A 22,177-nucleotide genomic window follows, 5' to 3' on the forward strand; every position below is an offset into this window, starting at 1 on the left:
CGTTCCCATACATCCCAACCGTTGTTCACATTTCTTGTTGACCGGCTCTAAGCATGCTCGATAGCGCGCTCTGTGCACCTGAAGTCTTCAATGAGAGGCTCCTGCCCTGTCCATTACCAGCGTCACGCTTCTTACATCGGCATACAAGACACTGCGCCCCCGGGGAAGAGCTTTGCCATACAAACGAGTGCCCTCTCGGCTCCCGCAGCCTCCAGTTGAGGATGTTTCGGCTCGATTTGCTACCCAACAGCCCGCCCCACTTTGGAATTATGCTTGAGTGAACAATTTCTGGGTCCTAATTAATGCGTACCCCCACTTACAAAGATGATCCTGTCTAGCTGACCGCGCACTTCCAGCACAATTCTTACTTTTCATCATGTACTCGTCCTGACTCTGTTGTATTAGCTCGTCAAGCCAGCCTTTCTTTCCTTGCAAGATGTCGTCGCGACCGCCATCGCAGCAGCCGACCTTCATCACCATGACCGCCGACCTGGGCAATCGCACCGCGGCAGTAAGCAATACCGCGCAGCCAGTCCAGCAAGCGCCTGCCCAACCAATCAGCCCTTCCTCCCAAGCCGCTATACGGCAACAAGCACAGCATGGCGAGATCCCTACAACACCAACATCAACATCACGGCTCATCGAAGCAGAAGACGGTCAGTCTCTCGCTCTCCCATTTCTTCTTTGCATGTTTCTACTAGCGCTCTCGGTTCCATCGTTACCGAAAAACTCCCTTCTTCGACCGCTTTTGCTGTCCACAGGTCCACCGCTATCTTCGGCCTGCCTTTCTCGCTGATCTCCCATCCCCCGACTCGGCTCCGTTCCAATCTACTCAACCATGTTAGACCCCTCAGGAAGTCCTTTCGTAAGGGAGGAACCCCTAAAGCAGAAGATGTTCGTCAACAAGATGAAGAAGGAGATCCTCAAAACCGCACGTGTTATCAACACTCGTCAGAACCTACTGTATGAGAAGAATTCCAAACCCCGCTCTCGCTCTAACGGCGACTCACCATTGAAAATCGGTCAGCCTCTCTATGCGGAACCATCAGAGAGTCCTGGTCCACTTAGAGACAACGACGAAGCAATCGCAGACCCCACAGGTGATGGCGAAGACGAGGTATCTCCATACGAGAAAATTGCCATTGATGAGCACTCGGCTCGAGATATTCATGGTGCTGGCGAGCAAGGCGCTCATACCGATGAGGATTCAGACGAGTCAGAAAGCCCTACAGGTACCCTGACAATTTGGGACAGCTCTTCGCCTGCCGGTATCGGGCTCCTTGGGGAGGCAGCCATGAGATCCACAATCTGGGATGACCCAGACGGTCCTCACCCTCCCTCACCCACAACTAATGGGTCTTCCGGTGAGGAAATCCCCGCGACTACAGATTATCCACCCCTGGAGATGCCTGCGCCCCTTCGTGGTCTCGCCGGACCCCCAGCTATTGCCAACAGTCGTTACATCCCTCCACACTCAACACGCCCCCTATCTAATATTCCCGAACTCGCAGAACAGGGGAACCGAGGAAACAGTGAAGGTCTTTGTCCCATTGGTTCTGCCTATCATTTTACCTCATTATGCACTTAGTTCCATCAGCTTCTAGCACATTGCTGACACTGCTACAGATGACATAGGCGTCGCCGTGAACAATGTGCCCACCGATCGGAACGAAGAGTCCCAGGATGAGAAGCCCCAGGACGAGGAGAAACGTAGTCCGTCCTCCCCCGAGCTTGATCGGAAAGGAACAGTCGAAATCAGGCATAACGGCAGGCTCGTACTGCATGTGGGTACAGACGGAGCAAAGAGCGGGAGACGTACGTTGATTGTCTCTCTTGACATCATCAAGAATCTCAGCCCTCAGTGGGATGCGGTCGTCGCTGGAAGCGCACACAAATGTTTGTCACGCAAGAGACATGTGCGACTTCCAGAAGATGACGCCGACATGATGCAAGTGCTCATGTATATCGTCCACACATTATTCGTCGAGGTTCCGGAGAATCTCAGATTCTCTCAACTACTAGAGATGGCTCAAATCTGCCGCCGATACGGTGTGAGCGGCAAGGTGCTCCCTTACATCAGCAACTGGGCCAATCCACATAGACCAAAGATTCTTATGCAAGGATATGAGCATTGGCTATATATCGCGTGGGTCTTTGGCTTTACGGAGGATCACGACCAGCTGACACGGCACTTTCTGCTGAACTGTCGGGTCAACAAAGAGGGGGTGCTGATGAAGCCCGGTACCAGAGAGGAGTTTTCAGGATATATTCCACAAGACCATCTTAGTAAGTCACTTTTCATTTTGATATCGTTTCAAACGCAATGAGACGCCAGTTAACGCTGGCCGTCTATGATATGGCAACGGATGGCGCCGCCTTTTCACCTCCTATGATTGCTAACGTGTCGGCTAGATTCCATCAGAAGAACTCGCGTCAAAACCCTTGGTTCGTTCTTCGACACCACATACAACTACGTATTCAGCATGGAAGGGGGCAACATCTGCCAGGCGTCGGACGGTTTGCCTGGACAGCCTCCTTTGGCCAGTGACGAGCGTACGTCGTGCACCTTCTTAAACCACGGCTCGATGATTCGGTACCTCAAGATGTGGGCTTTCTGGCCGCCCGTCACGAATGTCGACAAAGTCCGGAACTCGATCAACGAGGTGGCGGATATACTCACGAGGATCCCCGTGGTCGCTTTGAACGCAGGCCGACACGATTCAGTAACGACAAACGGCAAGGTCACAGCGGACAATGCCTCGGCCAGTCGCCACGCTGTCTGCGATGCAGGGAGGGTTCTCGCTGTGGAAATCGAGAAGATGCTCCAAGGCATACAGTCCTAGGATGACCTGTTAGATTTCCGGGAGAATTGGGCTTGGATAGTCTGCACAGGTGTGGGGATGGCTTATTGACTTCTTGATGTATTGAGGGTTGAATCAGTCACACGAGGCTTTCCGTGTTCATAGCTGTTCTTGACGTATCGAGCGCCGAAGGATTAATCATTGTGTACTATCTCTGGCGATCGTACCTCCGTACTGCGTATTCGCACTGCGCTAGCGAAACCGAAGCCGAGCATTCGCGCCGCAACAGCGTTTCAGCCGCGCTTGGAGTTGCCTTAGGCTCACGTGAGGCCGGTCCGCCGAGCAGCACACTACGACGCCGACGGCCGGGTCCCTTGTCGTCGCCGAGGGCAGATATATTGACCAGGAACGTCGCACTGCGGCGCTGCAGCAAACAGGCGCGCTTCGTGTGGTGCAGATTCGGTGCTGGGCGCCGTCGACGAGCAACAGCGGAAAATGCGGGACGCCGTCGGCGTCGCACAAAGCTCTCCGCGCGGTGGGCCAACGTCCTGGGCGGCGCGCACCTGATACCCATTCTCCAGCGGAAGGCCTGGGCGGCCTCAACAGCGCGCTGTTCTGGCGCTTGGCGCAGCTCGTCGCCCACGGCGCACGCAAGGACAACAGCGGATACGCCGCCCAGCGGAGTCTTCCACGGTCGGCCGCGCCTCGCCGCCAAGGCTGAGGGACTGGGAGGACGGCGGCAGCCCCAACGCGCCCGGACTCAGATGAGCCGCGCATTCCGTCTTGTCGGCCTCAGCAGGTCCTGGACGACAATCGCAGGGCGCCCAGCGCGGCGCGCCGTGATTGGCGTCCGCAAACGTATCGACTTCTGCCCAGTAACGCGCCCAGCCCTTGGCCCTGGATCTGGTGTAGGAGGCCAAGCCCAAGACCTTCTCCCAAGGTCTTGAGAGCGCAAACTGTATGTAACCACTCGTCTTTGCCTCTCCTGAGGGGAAGACTGCCTGGGCTATATCATGACCGAGTCCTCGTCGCCCGCCTGTCTCTCCACCGCCCTGCCATTGATGTTCGTCGAGACGTAGCCCACCCACCAATCGCCGGCCATGGAACCCCAGCCGCCGCGGGGCCCGTCTCCGGCCACCTTCGCACAGCACCACCACCGCCAGCACCGCGCGCCCGAGAGCAGCCCCTACGACCGCGAGCATGCGCGCGCCGAGCAGGACAGACACCAGCAGGACGCGCCGCGGGTGGAGCGCGGCAGCAAGGGCAGCAGCCGGAGCCACGCCCACGACTCCGTCATCTCGCACCCGCTCTCGCCAAAGGCCCCGTCGCCGCCAAGCCCCAGCAGCAGCAGCGTCTCCTCTGCACGCCGGCACCGCTCGATATCAGAGATCCAGCATGCCCCCGCTGTGAGCGATGCCGTGTCCTATCCGCCGCGCGCGCACCTCGACCCCGAGAAGGCCGCGTCCTCGCCGCGCAGCCAGCGCTCGCCGACCCGTGTTTCAGCGTCCAATGCAGATGTCACAGCCGCCGTGATATACGACTCTGGCGAATACCACGACAAGGGGCCCGAAGACAAGCCGGTGCAGCTGCTGGTATGTGTAACCAGCACAGAATAGAGAAATGACAGAATGGCTAACTTTTCTCCAGCTCTTCCTCTCCGGCCCCTGCGCGCTGCTCTCCCTGCTCATCACCCTCTGGACCCTCGTCGCGCTGCTCATCGCCCTCCTCCTGCAACCATTCCGCCTCTTCTCCTCCCGCCCGACGCTCCCGACACAGCTCACAACCTTCCTCGCGCCCCCGCTGAACCTGCAGCTGCACCTCGTCTACTCCTACGCCGCCTCCACCGAGTACAGCGCGCCGATGCTCGTCGTCATCCACCTGTTCTCCCCCTTCGTCGCCATCGGCGTCGCCATAGCCGCCTGGACAGCGGCCTGCTTCTGGTTCTTCTCCGCCATCCTCGGCGATCCTGCTGGACAGGACGGCCACAACGACGGGAAAGAGAGCATTCTAGGCGTGCGGAACTGGTGGGATAGATGGCTCTCGCGGGGCCTGAGGTAGCCTCCGCCTCCGTCTCCCCCTCTCCCCCGCTGTTGCGAACCACGCCGGCCGACGATGACTGTTATGATAATACCTTTTTATGCTGCGTTATTGGCGTCGATTTTTTTCTGCTTCGGCAAAAGCAACATTTTCTGCATGGATACGGCGTTTTTCTGGGGTTGTGAGACCGGATTGGATATAATGGTGTGCTTTTGTCTTAAAATAAGACCGCATCGGCGTTCTCATTTTGCTTTCCGATTACACGGTTTGGAGGGGGAGGGTGGCTGCCTTGTACGAGTTATGCGGAGATGGCTTTTCCTGGGAAGAGCGGACGCGGAGAGATATGATATCCCGATATTGATGCATTTTGCAGTCTTCAATGCCTCTGCTTTACGAATTCTGTTGGAACAGATCACTTCTCACATGATCCCCGCCCTCACGCATACATACTCACCTTTCCCGCTATACTTATATGCTTGAACCACTCCCCCAAAAATTCCTCTCCCCTCACCATCACATGTTCCGAGTCACCACCCCATCCCTCCTACCGCTTCATCACCACCAACCCATCCAATACCCAAGAACCACCCCTCTTCCCCTATCTCCCTTGGTACAGTACGCCAACGGTCCGAATCCACACCGCCCCAACAGCCCTTCTCAACCCAAGCGCTCAGACCGTCCTCCACAGGCATCAGTAATCAAAAAGCACACACATGCCAACACCGCGCCAACGCCGAGCGATTCCGGCCCCGCGCACTCCCAAGGCTCCTCCGCTGGGCTCTGCGCTCGGCATGCCGAGGCCTCGATAAGCGTGAGTGGGCGGGCGCAGCGCTAAAGTGGGGGCTTGGGCCCCGTAGGGTTCTCGATTGGCCGGGTTCTTTGACCGACTTGGCTGGGGATGGGGAATCGGGTTGCGGATGGATGCGCGATTCGTGATCTGTGTATGGGTGAGTATGTAAGAGGTTGGGAGCCGGTTCCGGTAGCTAGCTTAGAAGAGCGTTCACGTCAGGCTTGGAAGCGCGTTAACGTCAGGCTTGGAAAGTGTCCGGGGATGGCGCGGAAATATCGGCGATGGATGGAACTCTGACGGTGTGTTGGAGCGAAGATCGACCGTTCTTGGAGGAAGCATGCAGTGTCAGTGCGGGTGGAACTCAAGACGGGAAAGTCGGCGCTTGGGCTGCGTGGCGTGGAGAAATTGCGGTAATTGTATGCGCCAGGAAGGCCCGAAGGGGAGGGGGTTCGATGCGAGAAATGGTAGTGACATTGTCGATCTGCGTAGAATGCAGGAGACGAATTAAGCGGCGCATATGCAATAAATGGTGCAGCGTGAAGCTCTTTATCTCTGCATGTGCTTAACGTGCTGAAGGCCTCCGGGCTGCGCCATCCAACCGCGAAAGCACCACCCATGATGAGTTAAAAACAAAAGTCGCTGAACGCTCCAAAAATGCGGCAAGACAAAGGAGATATTAGTTGGGTTGGTCGTCATCGTAAGAAAGAAGCTCGAGGGATGTCGGCCAGTCCTTTCCGTGCTTCCGTCAAGCCTCCAACTCCTTGCTCTTCTTCAGTGCTCTTGCCCTGGTAATCTCTCTGTGCAGGCAATTCCTCAAGCACTTCTCCATCAGCGCCGGATCGCTGAGCAGACTCATGTCGCTGAGGCTGAAGCGCAGACTGTATCTCCTCAGACAACTCCTTTCGCTGCCGATCTCTTTCTGGAAAACATGGTCTAGGAAGGCGTAGGAATCGTCGAAGGTCTTGTAGCAGCTGCTGCAGGCGAACGTCGCTCTTTCGTTGTTATTTGCGGACGGTTGCGAGACGTGGGATTGGAAGAGCAGGCGTCGATAGTTTGGGAGGCCGGAATGCGCGGATACGCATATGTGGACGTTACAGTAGGGACATATTTCTCGTTCGTCGTAGCGGTCATGCGGTCGTACTTTCCGCGCTTGGATGTTGCTCTGATGCCCTCTTCGCTGATCTTTCTTCAGCTGGAGCGCAAAGGGACAGAACTTTACAGAGAAGCGTGGAGGCGGGAGGAAAGGCGCAGAAGTAGGAGATTGTAGGCGGGTGTACTGGTCGCGCAGGGCATAGAAACATGCGCGTCGAACACCTTTTGCCGCCCGTAGAATATCGTCGTAGGGTATGGGGAATCGTATACGAGCGTGTGCGCAGTCCAGGAGCGGAACGGTGATCTCATGTTGAAGGCGTTGGAGTTGCGCTGAGAGGATAGTGTGGCAGCTTGCTGCTGGTGATCAGCATCCGCGCTCTCCGACTTTTGCAGAACGGGGTTTTCCTTACAATCACCTCTTTCGAAGCGCGATCCAAATGCTTCTTTTCCGTCATCAATGAGCTTTTGCACATGGCGCCCCAGGCTCAATGCTTTTCCTAAAGCATCCTCCTGGGTGCTGCCAGTTATGCACTGCCATGCCGAACGTCTCCGGCGATTCCTCGCCAGCCATTGCTCGTAGGCTTCGTATGCGTTCTGGAATTCGCGGTCGATATCCCATAGCAAAAAGGACGCGTAATCGGATTCTTCCCAGGAGCCCCAGGAGCCTGACATCGTGATAGACATTACCGAACAAACAAGACGCCAATTGACCGAAAACTAAACAAAAGAGAAGGAGAGAGACAACGAGCGTAAGAAAGAGGCGCGCCCGAGGCTCAAAAGGGAGTTCGGTGCATGCGCAAGTGCCGGGTAATTCCTATAGGCCCCCAAAGCTGCGATGCGCGATCCCCGATGAAGCTGCAGAAAACTTGGTCACGATCCATCGAAGGGATCCACTTCAGGTTCTGCGCTGGCATTTACATACTGTGCTCGTATTTCGTCACGGAGCTGCAGGCGCGAGCGCTGCTGATGAGCTGAGAATTGAGCATAAGCACATGAAAGGAGAGGGATTTTGTGGCGTGCTGGCGCGCTGCGGCGTTATTGAATCATGGTGTTGGCGGAGGTTAATGGCGATGCGCACTCGCTTGACTTCTTATGCGGCGTAGCTGGAACGCGTTCATTTGGGAAAAGGAACATGAGAAGCGAGATGCTTGAGAGAGATGACAGAATCGTATACTTGCCATCCTTGCAGCTTCAACACTGAGACACCGAACTGGAGGAGAGGTGAGGAAGAAGGGGAGTCCATCGTGCAGACCGCTTCTCACGACTCCTGGTCAAAGCGCCCTGGTCGCACCAGATCAGTCGAGTTCGCGCAGCCACAGGACACGTCGAAACTCAAATCGCTTCTTCTTGCGCCATCTCGCTCAGCCTTACCGTCAATTGCTCTCGCTTTGAGCCTCACGATGCAGGTGTCGTCCAACGAGCCTACCATGATCGTCACCCCACGCCCTTTGCAGGGTCCTGCCCCACCATCGTCAACCTCAGCTCCTCGAGCTCCAAGCAACCCTGACCCTGCAAACACCTCGACAAGTCTCCCCAGATCCGACCCACGCGTTCAATTGACCTTATTCGACCGAGTAAATTGAAGGCCTGGACCTACGATGTCTCACAGCCACTCACATGACGGCGCGTCTCACTCGCATGGTGGCGGCGACCACGGGCACACGCACGAGATCCTCGATGGCCCGGGGAGCTTTCTTGGGCGGGAGATGCCGATTATCGAGGGGAGGAATTGGGAGGAGAGGGCTTTTACAGTGGGAATTGGAGGGTAGGCTCCCCTCAATAAGCTCAGTTAGCCTCATCTATCCATGTTCCATCTCCTCCACTGCACCGATGGCCTTCACTGTACCTGTGGATATTGAAGCTTTGGGTTTCTCGAACAACAGGATGCTAATCTCCGCAGCCCGGTCGGCTCCGGCAAGACAGCCCTCATGCTCGCGCTCTGCAAAGCCCTCCGAACCCGCTTCTCCATCGCCGCCGTCACAAACGACATCTTCACACGCGAAGACTGCGAGTTCCTGACCAAGAACAACGCCCTACCAGCGTAAGCCTTCCCCGACTCCAAACCCTCGCTTTCTGCTCCTAGGCTACTTCCACCCCAGAGACTAACCATCACGGTACTCAGCGAGCGCATCGTCGCCGTCGAAACCGGCGGCTGCCCGCACGCCGCCGTGCGCGAAGACATATCCACCAACCTGCTCACCCTGACAAACCTACACTCCAAATTCTCCACGGACCTGCTGCTCATCGAGTCCGGCGGCGACAACCTCGCCGCCAACTACTCGCGCGAGCTCGCCGACTTCATCATCTACGTGATCGACGTCTCGGGCGGCGACAAGATCCCGCGCAAGGGCGGGCCAGGAATAACGCAGTCGGATTTGCTGGTCGTGAACAAGATCGACCTTGCGGAGGCGGTGGGTGCCGATTTGGGCGTCATGGAGAGGGATAGCAGGAGGATGAGGGAAGGGGGGCCGACGATTTTCGCCGTGGTGAAGCATGGGAAGGGGGTGGATAATATTGTGGATTTGATACTGAGTGCGTGGAAGGCGAGTGGGGCGACGCAGGCAAGGAAGGAGAAGTTTGAGCCTGTGGTTATGGAGTAGGACCTGGATGGATTGAGGCTAGGGCGGCCTGGAGGGCTTCATGGCGTATTGTGGAGGCAGACTAGAGGCGTAGCCGTTAGGGCGCCTGAAGTACTTTAGCTGTTTCACCTAGGCGAACTAGGTGTATAGAGTTATAACGGAGCGTGAAGTACTTCTAACGGTGTTGCGGAGGCGCACTAGCAGCATGGTCAAAACAGAGCCTGAAGTCCTTCAGCGAGTCTTTTAGAGTCACACTAGACGCCTAGCTATTAGGGATCCTGAAGTACTTCACATCCCAATACACACGAATCGAAAAGCAACATTCAAGACTTCGATTCTTAAGCCAAAACGCCAATGCTACCCAAGTGTACAGTGCCCAGTGGGGTATTCCGGTTGCCGATCCAGTCCCAATGCAAAATCATCAATCGTTTCATCGTAACGCCATGTCCCATGCAAAAACGTAGCCCGAAGGCCACCGGCTCGTAAAGTGCGTCCCGTATCCAAGAAAACGCCGATTATGCAAAACGTAGGCAAGAAAGTAAACAAGAAACCACCCAAAAGCAAGAAAATTACCACTCGTATATCATATCTCCGACGGCATCAAGCGCCTCTCCAACGGCAACCAAGAAGCCATTCCCTTGAACGAAGTCCTTCGAATCATCCGGCTCTTGCTTCGGTTTCGCGGGAGATTGCTCTGTCGAAGGCTTCTGTGTCATGGTGGCTTGCTTTTCCTTCAATTCTCGCCGCAGATCGTTGATGATTTCAAGCTGGATCGAGTTCAGCTGCTTCTGCTCATCCATCCTCATGGTCAAATCTTCAGTATGTTTCTTCACGCCCTCAATGTACTTCCCCACTTCAAGGACATAGCTATCCATCATGCTGTCGACGCTTGCATTCTGCTCCCCATTTGGGACTTCCGCGCCGTTCGGCGTGGTGATTCCAAGACCGGTAGTATTCGAGGGTAGTTCGAGCTCAGAGAACAGATAGTCATCCGATTGTCGCGATTGCGCTTCAGGCGCGGAGAGATAAGAGGCCATTGCTTCGAATTGCGAAATAAGGTATTCCATCTGGTCAGCGTTTGGCTGCCGGGTCTGAATTAGGTTCTCGAGATGCGATAGGCAAGAGAAAAGCGCGTCTTGGACAGGAGATTGCGGGTACTGTGGGTCTGTGTCCCATGGCATGGGCGCAAGCGGAGACAGAGAGGGGTACGTGTAGGTGCGGGTTGTGCGCGCACTGTCAGGCGTGTATGGGTATCGCGGCATGCCATCCTGCGAGTGCGCATCACCGAGGCTGGAGGCTTTCGTGGGTGTGTACGGCTCTGTGACGCTCGAGATGGGCTTCGGTCTAGCTTGCGAGATGGGAGTTGGAGGGTCGTGGCAGTCGCTCATCTTCGGCGGCGTGGATGGGACACCAGGCGAGAGCGGCCAAAGGTCCTCCAGGTCGTCGGCGGGGACTGGGGACGCCCTGAAGGGATCCGAGAAGTAGTCTGAATGCGACATCGATTCTATATCTGTGTCCGGTGGCGTCCACGGTCGCACAGGGAGTGGCGACGAGTTCATGGCGTTGGCGCTGTTGTACTTGAAAGTTGGCCGCATCGTCCCCTCCAAATGCGCTCTGGATGTGTGTGTGCGGAGTCGCAGAGTGCTGGGGGCGGTCGCAGATCAGAGCAGTAGATATGTGACGGGAACGAGATGGGCGGACTGGGGTTGATAGGCTTCGCTATAGCATATGCGGGGTGGATTGGACTGCTCTGACGTGCGTGCAGGCAAGGTCTTTGAGAGGCTGGGAACTGGTGGGAGCTCGCACGGTCCCGCCCCGCTCTCGGAACGCCGAATATCCAATCGGCTCCGATTGGCTCCGCAACCGTGGGAATCCGCATATTCCCATGTTTTCTGGCTTCAATACGCACCGTTGCAGTACCGCGGATTCGCACTCTCCTCACTATTCTACAAGCCTCCAGATCTCATACAGTACGGGAATCATGGCGTCACAGGTATGTGCTCAATTGAATTATGAACTCGCAGGCCAATAGTGGGCACGCAAACTGACCGCATGACCGTACCACTAGCTCGGCGTCCAGCCTTCGCTCGACACCGTTCGAGAAGTTTTGGCTGCCGCGGTCGCATCGCCCAATCCGCCGAACCTTGTTCCTGTTTTTTCGTCGATTTCAGCGGAGTTCCTCACACCGTCGAGCATATATCTCAAGATCTCTGCGAAGTGAGTTGGTGACTCATTCCGGCGGATGCTGGACGGCACGACATGAGGAGCGAGGTTGACAGGGCATAGATCGAAATCGAAACTATCATTCCTCTTCGAGAGCGCGGCAACCACAGAGACAATCGGGAGATATAGCTTTGTGGGTGCAGGTCTGTGGCTTGTTTCATATCATTCGGTACATGCTGACTAGGCCGTAGACCCGCGCAAAGTTATAAAGACCGGCCCCGGCCATGGCGAGGAGAAAGACCCTCTACCTATCCTCGAGAAGGAGCTCGCAAAGAGCCGCGTTGCGACCGTCCCTTCAATACAACTACCTCCTTTGACCGGCGGGGCTGTTGGATACGTCGGATATGACTGCGTCAGATACTTTGAGCCAAAGACGCGACGCGACGATATCAAGGATATACTAGGCGTCCCGGAGAGCCTCTTCATGTTGTTCGACACCGTGGTGGCGTTAGACCACTTTGCCCAGGTTGTCAAGGTCATAACGTACGTCAAGGTCCCGGAGACTCTAGACGACCTTGCCAAGGCGTACGAGGAGGCAAAGGGAACACTGAAGAGATACATAACCATACTCAAGGATAAAGAGGTGCCCTTACCGGAGCAGCCGCCGATCAAACTAGGGCAAGAATACGAGTCTAACATTGGAAAAGACGGATACGAAAGCCATGTCAGACGGCTGAAGGAGCATATTAATGTGGGCGACATCATCCAAGCCGTACCGTCGCAACGGTTCGCGAGACCTACATCATTGCATCCGTTCAACATCTACCGCCATCTGCGAAACGTCAACCCATCGCCATACCTCTTCTATGTCGACTGCGATGAGTTTCAAATCGTGGGTGCAAGCCCAGAATTACTGGTCAAGGAGGAGCTAGGAAGAATAATCACGCATCCGATCGCGGGCACCGTCAAGAGAGGCAAGACTCTCCAAGAAGACGCGGCTCTAGCGGATGAGCTTTCCAACTCTATCAAGGACCGGGCCGAACATGTGGGTTCCGTTGGTCGTTGTGGGGACCAGGGCTTACTTTGACATTACAGGTCATGCTAGTCGATTTGGCACGTAATGACGTAAACCGCGTCTGCGACCCGCTCACCACACGTGTCGACAAATTGATGGTCGTGCAAAAGGTAGCTGCTCCGTCATGGTTCCATCTTGTGGTCCTATTATTGAGCAGGAACTGACCGTTGTAGTTTTCGCACGTGCAGCATCTAGTCTCTGAGGTCTCCGGGGTGCTACGACCAGGAAAGACGCGCTTCGACGCATTCCGGTCCATCTTCCCCGCTGGTACGTAATTCCAGCGAATGTGGGAAATCTGGCTAATAAGATACGAATAGGCACGGTGAGCGGTGCGCCGAAAGTGCGCGCTATGGAGCTTATCGCCGAACTGGAAAAAGAGAAGCGAGGCGTCTACGCTGGCGCTGTGGGATACTTTGGCTACGGCAGCATTGATGGTGACAAAGAGGTCGAGGGCGCGATGGACGTAAGTACGCTCGCATCTTCGTATATGTGCGCCTGCGCCCGCTAATAGCCAATGTTTCGCAGACGTGCATCACACTGAGGACGATGCTGGTCAAAGATGGGATCGCTTATCTTCAGGCCGGGGTAGGGCCGATAAAGTAGATCTTGCTTTTGAAGCGGTCGCTAACCAGCCACACCAGGGCGGGATTGTGTTCGACTCAGATCCATACGACGAGTGGGTCGAGACGATCAATAAACTGGGTATGCTTTTTGGGTTAACGCGCACGGGCAGACCGCTTGTTCTGACTCGCACTGTACAGGCGCGAATATGCAATGCATCACAGCAGCTGAGCAGAAGCATCTCGGCGAGCAGACGGACGGCGAAGGCAACGCGCAGGACGACTCTAACTCGACGGCGCAGGCGGGTGGTGCGAAGACACACATTTCCCTTGCTGCAGGGTAGTGTCTGCGCCACATAGCCGACGTGGACTGGATGCGCGGGATAAGTGGTTGGCGGGGGCGAACGGGCGATGGAGAGGTTCTGGAACACAATGACAGGTGAGAATGGGAACCCCGGAGCTGTGGCCGTGGGAGATTGGACTGGGAATGAAGGCCAGTTCAATGGTTGTTTGACCATCACACCAAGGTCACGCCCGCGTAGAGCTCGACTCGACCACGCTTAAATTGCACTTCTCCTGGAGCTAGGCCTGGGCGCAGAGGGATATTTGTCCGCGAGACGAACGTGTTTGTGAGAGTGTGCGAACGCTCAGCTACGGCGCACAGAAAGGTGAATGCGCTGGGCTTGTTGCGGACCGCACGCAGTAGTACACGCATGTGGAGCGAGCGCCGCGTAGCCGCCTCACGCATCTGCCTCACGACATCATCATCATGAGAGGGGCCTGCGCTCTGGCAACTGGCCGCTAACACGGGAGTCGGAAGCAATTGGCCAATGGGACGCTGCGCTGGCGGCCGCAGTTCCTGCATTTCCTTGGTTTGGTGTGGCGATCGCGCCTGCCCCCAGAGCTTGATCCCTGTCGTCATGTCGACGCGAACTCTGGCCATGATGGCCGGCACCAACCACCGGCAGCCTCCACGTTTGACTTCGTCGCTGCAAGAAAGCCGGGAAAAGTTGGAAGCTGCCACTTCACCTGCCTTCACCTGCACCAGCCACTCGCCCGTTAGCCTGTTTGTTTGCCCGCTCCCCATAAGAACTCCTTTCCTGCGCCCATCGATTCCCTCGCCCGAACATCCTCAACGCACAACACCCTCAGCCAGCAGCTCCTTGCCGACGCTTACCTTCTCTCCTCCATATCCTGCAGTATCCTATCCAGCTCCTAGTCAGCATCTTCCTCGACATCAACTCACCCACCCACCCACCGACAAGATGAGGTCATTCGCTCTCCTCGTCGCTGCCGGCGTCGCCCTTGCCCAGGACATCGGTAGTCTCCCTCCGTGTGGTGTAAGTGCACCTCTCTGCGAGCGCACAGCTGGCTCGCTGCCGTCTTCGTCCGTTGTATGCTGATGAGGGAATAGCAAACTTGCATCACCAACATGCTCGCCATCGCGCAATCCACATTCGGCTGCGCATCTGGCGATGTCGTCTGCTACTGCAGCGAGGCGCGCTTCGGATATGGCGTTCGTGATTGCTCCAATGAGGCTTGCTCCGCCGACGATGCTGCCTCAGCCATCTCATTCGGCACCAGCTACTGCGCCTGTAAGTCCTCGCCCGCTTTCCAGCCCCGACTCTTCACTGACAAACTTCCAGCTGCTGCTGCCTCGGCGAGCGGTGCGTCAGCTTCTGCGGTCTCTACGGGAGCTCTCGGTATACTGTCGTCCGCCCTTGGTACGGCTACGCCTACCGCTACCGGTGCCGACACCACCATGACCACCATGCCGTCTGGCACTGGTGGTGCGGCTTCCAGCATTGCCTCTTCACTCGGCTCCGAATTAGCATCTGCCACTGGATCTGCCCAATCGGCCCTCTCCTCGATTGAGTACGTCCCTCCCAACCCAGACAGTCACTACCTTCAAGCTAACAGCAACACAGGTCCTCAGCCGCTTCAGCCGCCTCTTCCGCTGCCGCGAGTGCAAGCGACGCCGCCTCGAGTGCTGCCTCCAGCATTTCCTCGGCGCTCGAGTCCATCACGGGCTCTCCGACTGGCTCTGGAACTGGTGCCGAGTCGACTGGAGGCGCTCCCAAGATGACTGCCCTCCCACTCGCTGGTGCTGCTGGCATGGCTGCTTGGCTGCTGCTCTAAGCGCCTACCTCGAGGCGAAGTCCGACGCCCTTGCTCGATGGTATAATGTCTAAAATGTTGGTACCTGAAAGGGTGACCATATGAGGAGGGCATTGGCTTTCTTTGTAATTGTTTGGGTCGTCAATGCATTGTCTACGCTTCAGCGCAGTCAGTCCTTGCCCGGGTGTTTTCCTTCTCTTCACCTTGCTCAGGAGGCGGTATGATGTTCACGACGCATTACGCCGTACATGTCTCTCGATGCATGCGCTAGGTTGCAGCGCTTTGATACCCTCTTTGCGGGATGACCGGGTGGCCCTATGAGTGCCGTAGCTAATACCAAATGACTAATATTCACTTACACTACGTCTGCTTCTTTTTCGTGCCACGACTTGCTGCGGTGTTCCCATGAGACTCGGTCGTTAACGAAAGGTGCGTCGAGGTGACGCATGGCATGCAACCGTAGTACAAGCCTGTGTCCGTCTCAGGCGCTCTGAGTACAGTTGGCCAGGGGAGGGTTCCATCTCAACAGCCTCGAAGCGGGTCTCATGAAGGCGAGATGGTCCTCTTCATGGAGAAGAACGAGGCACGCTTCGAACAGCGTGAGAGGTGAAGTTAAGTTTACCTTTCCAGCCCCACCCCTTGCTCTGGCGCTGCTGACATGATCTGCGCGCGGCTCACTTCGGGATCCACCGCTGGGGTGTTTGGGGGCTGGGGACCTGGAAGGCACCCCTGCACCTCGCGCAACAATAACGATGGCCACGATCGGAAGAGGAGGCTAGGGTAGTGGAATGTCGCGCAGCAGGTTGTGGGAAAGATGTAAGTTTTAATGGATTTCTTTCGCTTTGAGGATGCTGGTTCGAAGGGGGTAGGCTATGGCAAGTTTACGCGAGCTGAAACGACTCGAGACTTGGCGAGGTTGTAGCCTGACCGAAGCCTAGACGGGTGCCTGCGGCGTTTTGTTTGCCTTCGTGAGGAGGATATAAACGACTAATAGTCGGAGAAGGAAGGCGCGTTGTTCTCTTCCTCTATACCTTCTTTTATGTTCTCGTCGTTTTCCTGAGCTCGCTCCTCTCTATCGCAGAGTCCCGTCCGTCCAGACGCCGTCTCCGCGCCGTCCCTCGACCCTGTGCTTCGGAATCCTTTTCCTTTATTATAGCCAATCACAGACTCCTTCATGCTGAGGAAGGTTGAGATGGTAGTCATGGAACCCACCACCGACTCAGCCCAACTCATCCGCGAGATCGATGCTTTCGAACTCGCCGGGAAATATGCCGCATTCTTCCTCCACACACTCGCTCATCTTCCATTCGCGCGGGAGAATGGACGCATTGTCGGTATTGCAGAGAAGTTGTTTGCCATTGTCGGGTTTCTTCCTGCGCTGAAGAGCCAGTTGTCCATGAGCATCCCGGATGCTCCGGTCTTTAGTCCCGAGCAGGTTGCGATTCTATCCAGAAGCGTGGGTGAGTGTGACTGGATCATCAAGAAGATCGGGGAGGTGGTGCAGGAGGTGGATACAAGGGTGCCGCCTCTCCCAGGAAAGGACGGAGATATGCAAGACCCCTCTCGTGTTATCGACGCTTTCCCCCCGGATTTGGCGGGCTCTGCGCAATCCACTCTTCACGAATGCTTTCACAATATTGTTGTGGCTGTGAGCGCAGCGAGAGCAGAGCAGTTGTCTCGACGCGGGTACCTGTAAGTTTTAACTCTTCTATTCACTGCGTCTTACGCTAACATGACTTCACTAGGTCGGATTGGGAGTTCGTCGAGTGCCTTCGACTGCGCGAGGCGCTCAAGCACCCGGAGTACAAAAAGATTCCCGGACTCGCCATTTCACCACCACTTCCCGGAGCGCCCGCACCTATAAATCTCCCTCAGCCCGGACCTCTCTGTTTCCCAACGCCAGTTGCTCGACCGCCCTCCCCACCTCCATATCAAGCGCGCGACATCATCGATCTTCAACACCCGATAGGCTTCCGCGGCAGGTACGGACATCCTGACTTCCCGCTGCGGGAGAAAGGTCGGCAAGTGCAGCTCTGGCCTGCGGATCCGGCCGTTAAGTTTGACAAGAGCTTTGAGGAAGCGGAGGCTGATAGGCATCGATGGAGGTATGTTGAGTTTGACTTCTACTATGTGGATAGGCGAGTTTGCTAACGGATGGTTTGTAGTGCTGAGGGCAAATATCCCAACGTGTGTATGTTTGGTTGCTGGCCGCCCCACTTCGTCGCACAGAACAGTATTCAAGACTACCAACTGCGATCTCTACTGCCGGAAGGCTACAAGCACGAGAACATGGACGCTCCTCCGCCGACCGTGCCTTCTGCGGGCAGCCCGGTTGTTACCCCGCATTCTACGCGCGAAAACACTCCCGCTGCTGGCCATGACGATACCACGCACGTGGACGCTTCTGAAGCTACTGGAGCTGAAACCGTTCCGGACACCAAGTCGCAGACATCGTCTAGCGATTCTAAGTCAACACCTAAGCCAGAAGAGTCAGCGGAGAAAGATCCCAAGTTGTCTTCCGGCTCTACTCAAGGCCCATCGGAAAAGCCGGAAACGGAGCAGGCTTCAGAGAAGAAGGCAAATGTGGTAACTAGCACCCAGCATGCGGCTCCAGAGAGCGGTGCTTCTATCTCTGGGGATGCTAAACCCGCCAAGCCTGACGATGCATCTCTCTCTCCACCCTCTGGCGGTATCGGCCTCGCTTTACCCACACGGACTGTTGCACCAAACCGCACAGATTCCTCCCTAAATCTCGAGGCGTACATCCTCCGTCCGCTCTGCGAGGATATCCACCAAGCAATCAAGTTGACGTACAAGATCGAGCAACTCCGCCTAGATGACGAAGAGATCCAGGCGCATATGCGGAAGCTTGGGCTCGACCACTCAGTCCTTGACACTCTGGGTGAGCTGCATTCCGAACAACTGCGATTGATTCAGATTCATGCCAAGGACCGCCACGGTTACATTATGGCGGTTCAGCATGGGCGGCCGGTCGATTTAGTGACTAAGATGGGAACTTTCCAAGTAAAACCGGTCATTTTCGTGTTGAAGGCGGCTCGTCCACCCGAGAATGAATCAGGTCCCGAGACAACTAATACACAAGCGAACGCGGTACATCCACCTCTCTTCGGCAATCCGCTACCGGCTCCATCTGCGTTTTGTGGGTTTGGCAGCGGGCCTCTTTCAATGAACAACAACACTAGTCTGACTGCTGAGGACTACCGCCAACAGCTGGAGTTCAGGGGTGAACCGTGCACTCATATCGAACCAGATGGCCGTGTTCCCCAAGGCCTCCAACACTTCCAGAGCATCAAACCTTACTTTCGCAAAGATATATCATTCGAAGAAGTTCGTAAGGCAGACATGGAAGCTGGACGAACTGGTCTCACGAACTCCAACGGCTTTGCTGGATATCCCTGGGACAAATCAACGCCGAGCACCCTGGGTGGAGGGGGCCTCTTTGGAACCAAGCCCTCGGCGACCACCGAGGGCGGGTACAAGGAGTATGTCGACCTCTCGCGAAACAAGCAGCTCACCGGTGGGCTGTTCGGAACACCATCCTCGTCCCGTGATCCCTTAAATCTCTTCGGCCAGCGACCTGGCGGAGGATTATTCGGAAATTCGTCTAGCTCGGCCGGGTTCGGGCAAAGCAATACGTCCGGAGGCCTCTTCGGTGGATTGACTCAGCGGGTCAATCCAGGCGGAGGCTTATTTGGCTCGAGCAGCAATACCGGAGGAGGCTTATTCGGCAACTTGGGTCAACATACTTCAACCGCGGGCACAAGTCTCTCCGGGGTCGCCCCTGCCTCTTCCTCCGGCGGTGGCCTATTTGGAAGCTCCAATGCTCAGAACAATCGGCCAACTTCTGGCTTATTCGGTGATCCACAGCCTGCGCCCTCCTCCGGACCCTTCGGGCGAGCACCATCCGCACCATCTACGGGCCTGTTTGGTAGTGCTCCAGCTGCTTCCCCGGCGCCCTCTACAGGTCTATTTGGCAATACACAAACTGCGCAAACTTCCGGCCTCTTCGGAAATGCTCACTCAGCACCCTCTTCTGGTCTCTTTGGCAGTACCCAAGCCGCTCCATCTGGACCGCATATTACAGGCGCATTCGGTAGCACTCCACCCGCACACCCCTCAGGCTTGTCTGGAACTGCTCCTGCTCCTTATGTGCGGGGCTCAGCTAGAGGCGGGCTGTTCGCTGGCCTCTGTCCGACGGATAACACCCCATCACCTGGGTTGTTCGGATCAGCACGTCCCAACGATCAACCGAAGCCTTCTTTGTTCGGAAATCCGTCCTCGCAACCGAAAGTCACACCTGGTGGTCTCTTCCCAAGCTCGGCGCCTCAGGGTCGTGCATCGCCATTCGGGGCACCGTCTACAAGCCTATCAGCTACGGACTTGTTTGGTAAACCCGTGACGCATTCCAGCAATGCTCCAAGCAATGTTGGCTATTGCGGACTCTCCAACAGCGCGCCGAGGACCAACGCTTTCGACAGCTCTAGTGCAAGCGGCTTCGGCACACAGTCCAGCAGCGCATCGAACCCCAATCCCTTCGCACCGACTCCAAGTTCTCTAGGCACCGGCCTCTTCAACATCGCACCACCCCCGTCCACAAACCCATCATTTGCCAACTCCTTTGCCGCGCCACCTCCTACAGCTCCCGGCCCCAACCCCTTCACCGCCGCGCCCAAACCATCGACGACCCCGTCCCAAGCCTCCGGTACCACTGCCCCCGAGCCCACCACCACAGGCGACAACGCCTCCTCCACCTTAGCCAATCGCAAAACCTGCACAGTCTGCTGCACACACCTCATTTTTCACACCGCGGCCGAACAAGCCAGCAAGATATGCGACAATTGCGCCGACAAAGCATCCACAACTCCCTGCATCTACTGCCAGTTCGCAAATCTCTCCACTATCGGACCCGCGACGGAGGTACCTACCGACCAAGTCACCAACCACTATGCCAAAAATGGGAAGCACGTAGTCTGCGACACATGCCGCAAGGATATCTGTCTGCACCGAGAGGCTGAGCAGCAGGCGCGACGGTGCGATGCCTGCGCTAGGGTCGAGGAGACGGAGTGCGATCATTGCAAGCTCGCCATCTTGAATAAAACGATTGGGAAGGGGGCACGGAAGGTGCCTGCATCATCATCTTTTGCAACATCTGGTACTCCCGCGAAGACGACTGACGAGGACGCTGGAGCGGCGGCGGAGCTGAAGAGCGGTGCTGAGGCTTCGAAGGAGGATCATGCTAAGGAAGAGACGAGGGAAGCTGGGGAGGCGAAATCTGTGGAAGCAGGTAACAAGCACGCTCGCGTTGAAGATGAGGATGACGAGGACTCTGTCGATGTCTGAAGGACACGCGGTGCTTGGCGCACTTTAGTGCTGGTTGGTAGCCCGACGGGGTATTTAAGGCGCTCGGGGTTATGATTTGCCATGGACAAATTGCATGAGAGGCATGACAGGCGTTCAATTGGCTTGAGATGGACATACCAGGGATAGGGAAAAAATGCACTGTATCTGAGGATATAAAGCTTGATCAGGCGAATTTGAACCATATAAGAATCACAACATGACCCCTAAGGTGTCCAATTGTGTGAAGATCGCCATGATATTTTTCATCCACGGGCCTTTCTGGCGCTCCGTGCCCGCTACTTATGAACTAACGATACAAGAAATGCCCAAACCCTCATTATCCAGAAAAGGCCGGAATCGCCTCCATGAACCAAGGTGGTGACAGATACTTCACCATTTGATCTTCTTGTCTCTGCCGATGAACTCGTCGATGATGTCCATGTAGTAATCCTAAGTTATAATTAGCACAAGCCCATCCAACAGCGGTGCATGAGAGAAGGGAGGGTAAGGTAGGAACGTACCTTGAGGTCCTCCACCTTGGGCACCTCATCGCTCTTGCTGTACAAGTCATACGGGTTGAACGCCTTAACAGCGTCCAGCATCCTGTGGTCCTTCTCGTCCATCATCCACCGGTACGCACCCTCCTTGTGCCACGGGTAGAAAGAGTGGTACCTGATCATGGCCAGACCCTCGTCCGGGATCGTGCTCTGCGCCTTCATGATGTGGTACAGATACTCGTCGTGGCCCCAGCTCAGCATGACGTTGTCGAGACCACAACCCGGCGTGTAGATGCCGTGCTCGGTGCTGTAGATCTCGTTGGCGGAGTCTGGGTTGCCCTTGAAGGTATCTGGGTAGATGATGCGGCGGTCAAAGGCGCAGCCGACGGGGAACGTGTCGCCGACGACGTCCCACTGGCCCTGAGCGTCGAAGAAGAAGAGCAGCTTGCCGAGGTCGTGGATCAGGCCCGTGAGCTGCATCCAGCGGGGCTTTCCGTCGCGGCGGATGGCCTCGGCGGACTGGAGCAAGTGCTCGATCTGGGAGAGCGAGGTATCCGGGTCGGACTCATCGATGAGCGTGTTGAGCTTCTCCATGGCCTCCCAGATGGTCATCTCCGCGCGCGTCTTGCTGTAGAAGGCGTTGCGGGCTTTGAGGTTGTAGGCCACGGTCTGCTTCTCGTGCTGCTCGCGGTAGAAGTTCTTGACGCGGTCGCAGGCTTCTTCGTACTGGCGGAACTGCGTCTTGTCCTTTTGGGCGTCGAACTGCGACTGCGAGTAGATGTCCTTCTCGGCTTGGGTGGCGGTGCCGTTCTTGACTTTCAGGGCGGCTTTGAGCACGTTGACGTCGTCGATGGCGTCTGAGGTGGCTTCGAGCGCGAGGCCATCGCGCTTGTTGAAGGGCTCAGCGATGTTGGGGGTTTCGACGAGGGCGGCGGGTGCCATTGTGAAGGATGGAGAATGTGATGGGTATCTCAAGAAATGCAAAGGTTAAGGAAAGAAGTAGAGCAAGGCTCAAAGAGGATAAGATGATAAGGGGATAAGATGATATATGGGATGGGTGAGAGGATTTGATGGACGTGATTATCAACTTGAGCGATGAGAAGA

At 56.2% G+C, this 22,177-nt stretch overlaps 11 protein-coding genes across 11 annotated transcripts; 8 read left to right on the top strand and 3 right to left on the bottom strand.

The window, feature by feature from the left end:
- Positions 1–4: 4 nt before the first annotated feature.
- Positions 5–3,026, top strand: BU26DRAFT_513559 (uncharacterized protein). The gene is made up of 3 exons (XM_033827650.1): positions 5–656; positions 1,627–2,286; positions 2,413–3,026. The coding sequence occupies exons 1-3, from the start codon at positions 437–439 to the stop codon at positions 2,841–2,843; spliced, it is 1,311 nt and encodes a 436-aa protein (XP_033691791.1). The 5' UTR covers positions 5–436; the 3' UTR covers positions 2,844–3,026.
- Positions 3,027–3,740: 714 nt separating this feature from the next.
- On the top strand, positions 3,741–5,085 carry BU26DRAFT_29210 (uncharacterized protein). The gene is made up of 2 exons (XM_033821655.1): positions 3,741–4,393; positions 4,449–5,085. The coding sequence occupies exons 1-2, from the start codon at positions 3,902–3,904 to the stop codon at positions 4,857–4,859; spliced, it is 903 nt and encodes a 300-aa protein (XP_033691792.1). The 5' UTR covers positions 3,741–3,901; the 3' UTR covers positions 4,860–5,085.
- BU26DRAFT_29374 (uncharacterized protein) lies at positions 5,085–5,758 on the top strand. Its single transcript, XM_033821679.1, has one exon. It carries the CDS (start codon positions 5,311–5,313, stop codon positions 5,671–5,673), a length of 363 nt encoding a protein of 120 aa, XP_033691793.1. The 5' UTR covers positions 5,085–5,310; the 3' UTR covers positions 5,674–5,758.
- Positions 5,759–6,373: 615 nt separating this feature from the next.
- On the bottom strand, positions 6,374–7,392 carry BU26DRAFT_558227 (uncharacterized protein; the record flags this gene model as incomplete). Its single annotated transcript, XM_033832541.1, has 2 exons — positions 6,374–7,074; positions 7,131–7,392. 2 exons carry the CDS (start codon positions 7,390–7,392, stop codon positions 6,374–6,376), a joined length of 963 nt encoding a protein of 320 aa, XP_033691794.1.
- Positions 7,393–7,640: 248 nt separating this feature from the next.
- BU26DRAFT_29293 (uncharacterized protein) lies at positions 7,641–8,430 on the top strand. The gene has a single exon (XM_033821669.1). It carries the CDS (start codon positions 7,878–7,880, stop codon positions 8,301–8,303), a length of 426 nt encoding a protein of 141 aa, XP_033691795.1. The 5' UTR covers positions 7,641–7,877; the 3' UTR covers positions 8,304–8,430.
- On the top strand, positions 8,121–9,594 carry BU26DRAFT_29215 (urease accessory protein ureG). The gene is made up of 3 exons (XM_033821656.1): positions 8,121–8,485; positions 8,621–8,761; positions 8,843–9,594. The coding sequence occupies exons 1-3, from the start codon at positions 8,319–8,321 to the stop codon at positions 9,318–9,320; spliced, it is 786 nt and encodes a 261-aa protein (XP_033691796.1). The 5' UTR covers positions 8,121–8,318; the 3' UTR covers positions 9,321–9,594.
- Positions 9,595–9,868: 274 nt separating this feature from the next.
- On the bottom strand, positions 9,869–10,858 carry BU26DRAFT_473278 (uncharacterized protein; the record flags this gene model as incomplete). The annotated part of the gene is made up of 1 exon (XM_033825465.1): positions 9,869–10,858. The coding sequence occupies one exon, from the start codon at positions 10,856–10,858 to the stop codon at positions 9,869–9,871; it is 990 nt and encodes a 329-aa protein (XP_033691797.1).
- Positions 10,859–11,202: 344 nt separating this feature from the next.
- BU26DRAFT_473280 (anthranilate synthase-like protein component I) lies at positions 11,203–13,457 on the top strand (the record flags this gene model as incomplete). Its single annotated transcript, XM_033825466.1, has 9 exons — positions 11,203–11,292; positions 11,368–11,516; positions 11,586–11,665; positions 11,714–12,507; positions 12,558–12,647; positions 12,711–12,804; positions 12,855–13,000; positions 13,063–13,122; positions 13,179–13,457. Exons 1-9 carry the CDS (start codon positions 11,281–11,283, stop codon positions 13,455–13,457), a joined length of 1,704 nt encoding a protein of 567 aa, XP_033691798.1. The 5' UTR covers positions 11,203–11,280.
- An 850-nt stretch (positions 13,458–14,307) lies between these two features.
- Positions 14,308–15,578, top strand: BU26DRAFT_513566 (CFEM-domain-containing protein). The gene is made up of 4 exons (XM_033827651.1): positions 14,308–14,437; positions 14,512–14,692; positions 14,744–14,972; positions 15,026–15,578. Exons 1-4 carry the CDS (start codon positions 14,363–14,365, stop codon positions 15,234–15,236), a joined length of 696 nt encoding a protein of 231 aa, XP_033691799.1. The 5' UTR covers positions 14,308–14,362; the 3' UTR covers positions 15,237–15,578.
- A 1,304-nt stretch (positions 15,579–16,882) lies between these two features.
- Positions 16,883–20,794, top strand: BU26DRAFT_29526 (uncharacterized protein). The gene is made up of 2 exons (XM_033821701.1): positions 16,883–16,907; positions 16,961–20,794. Exon 2 carries the CDS (start codon positions 17,370–17,372, stop codon positions 20,574–20,576), a length of 3,207 nt encoding a protein of 1,068 aa, XP_033691800.1. The 5' UTR covers positions 16,883–16,907; positions 16,961–17,369; the 3' UTR covers positions 20,577–20,794.
- A 172-nt stretch (positions 20,795–20,966) lies between these two features.
- Positions 20,967–22,015, bottom strand: BU26DRAFT_414238 (DUF706-domain-containing protein; the record flags this gene model as incomplete). The annotated part of the gene is made up of 2 exons (XM_033823059.1): positions 20,967–21,026; positions 21,098–22,015. The coding sequence occupies 2 exons, from the start codon at positions 22,013–22,015 to the stop codon at positions 20,967–20,969; spliced, it is 978 nt and encodes a 325-aa protein (XP_033691801.1).
- Between the last annotated feature and the right edge of the window lie 162 nt (positions 22,016–22,177).

This window comes from Trematosphaeria pertusa (assembly GCF_010094035.1).
Source record: "Trematosphaeria pertusa strain CBS 122368 unplaced genomic scaffold BU26scaffold_1, whole genome shotgun sequence".
Lineage (NCBI taxonomy): Eukaryota > Fungi > Ascomycota > Dothideomycetes > Pleosporales > Trematosphaeriaceae > Trematosphaeria > Trematosphaeria pertusa.

What these genes read in the sequence shown, in the direction of transcription:
- BU26DRAFT_513559 (XM_033827650.1), top strand. Translation starts at nt 437, where the DNA reads ATGTCGTCGCGACCGCCATCGCAGCAGCCGACCTTCATCACCATGACC. An exon ending in GCTCATCGAAGCAGAAGACG is followed by an intron (nt 657 to 1,626) that starts GTCAGTCTCTCG and finishes ACACTGCTACAG; the next exon opens with ATGACATAGGCGTCGCCGTG. An exon ending in TATTCCACAAGACCATCTTA is followed by an intron (nt 2,287 to 2,412) that starts GTAAGTCACTTT and finishes CGTGTCGGCTAG; the next exon opens with ATTCCATCAGAAGAACTCGC.
- BU26DRAFT_29210 (XM_033821655.1), top strand. Translation starts at nt 3,902, where the DNA reads ATGGAACCCCAGCCGCCGCGGGGCCCGTCTCCGGCCACCTTCGCACAG. An exon ending in ACAAGCCGGTGCAGCTGCTG is followed by an intron (nt 4,394 to 4,448) that starts GTATGTGTAACC and finishes ACTTTTCTCCAG; the next exon opens with CTCTTCCTCTCCGGCCCCTG.
- BU26DRAFT_29374 (XM_033821679.1), top strand. Translation starts at nt 5,311, where the DNA reads ATGCTTGAACCACTCCCCCAAAAATTCCTCTCCCCTCACCATCACATG.
- BU26DRAFT_29293 (XM_033821669.1), top strand. Translation starts at nt 7,878, where the DNA reads ATGACAGAATCGTATACTTGCCATCCTTGCAGCTTCAACACTGAGACA.
- BU26DRAFT_29215 (XM_033821656.1), top strand. Translation starts at nt 8,319, where the DNA reads ATGTCTCACAGCCACTCACATGACGGCGCGTCTCACTCGCATGGTGGC. An exon ending in TTTACAGTGGGAATTGGAGG is followed by an intron (nt 8,486 to 8,620) that starts GTAGGCTCCCCT and finishes TAATCTCCGCAG; the next exon opens with CCCGGTCGGCTCCGGCAAGA. An exon ending in AAGAACAACGCCCTACCAGC is followed by an intron (nt 8,762 to 8,842) that starts GTAAGCCTTCCC and finishes CACGGTACTCAG; the next exon opens with CGAGCGCATCGTCGCCGTCG.
- BU26DRAFT_513566 (XM_033827651.1), top strand. Translation starts at nt 14,363, where the DNA reads ATGAGGTCATTCGCTCTCCTCGTCGCTGCCGGCGTCGCCCTTGCCCAG. An exon ending in GTAGTCTCCCTCCGTGTGGT is followed by an intron (nt 14,438 to 14,511) that starts GTAAGTGCACCT and finishes ATGAGGGAATAG; the next exon opens with CAAACTTGCATCACCAACAT. An exon ending in CGGCACCAGCTACTGCGCCT is followed by an intron (nt 14,693 to 14,743) that starts GTAAGTCCTCGC and finishes ACAAACTTCCAG; the next exon opens with CTGCTGCTGCCTCGGCGAGC.
- BU26DRAFT_29526 (XM_033821701.1), top strand. Translation starts at nt 17,370, where the DNA reads ATGGTTTGTAGTGCTGAGGGCAAATATCCCAACGTGTGTATGTTTGGT.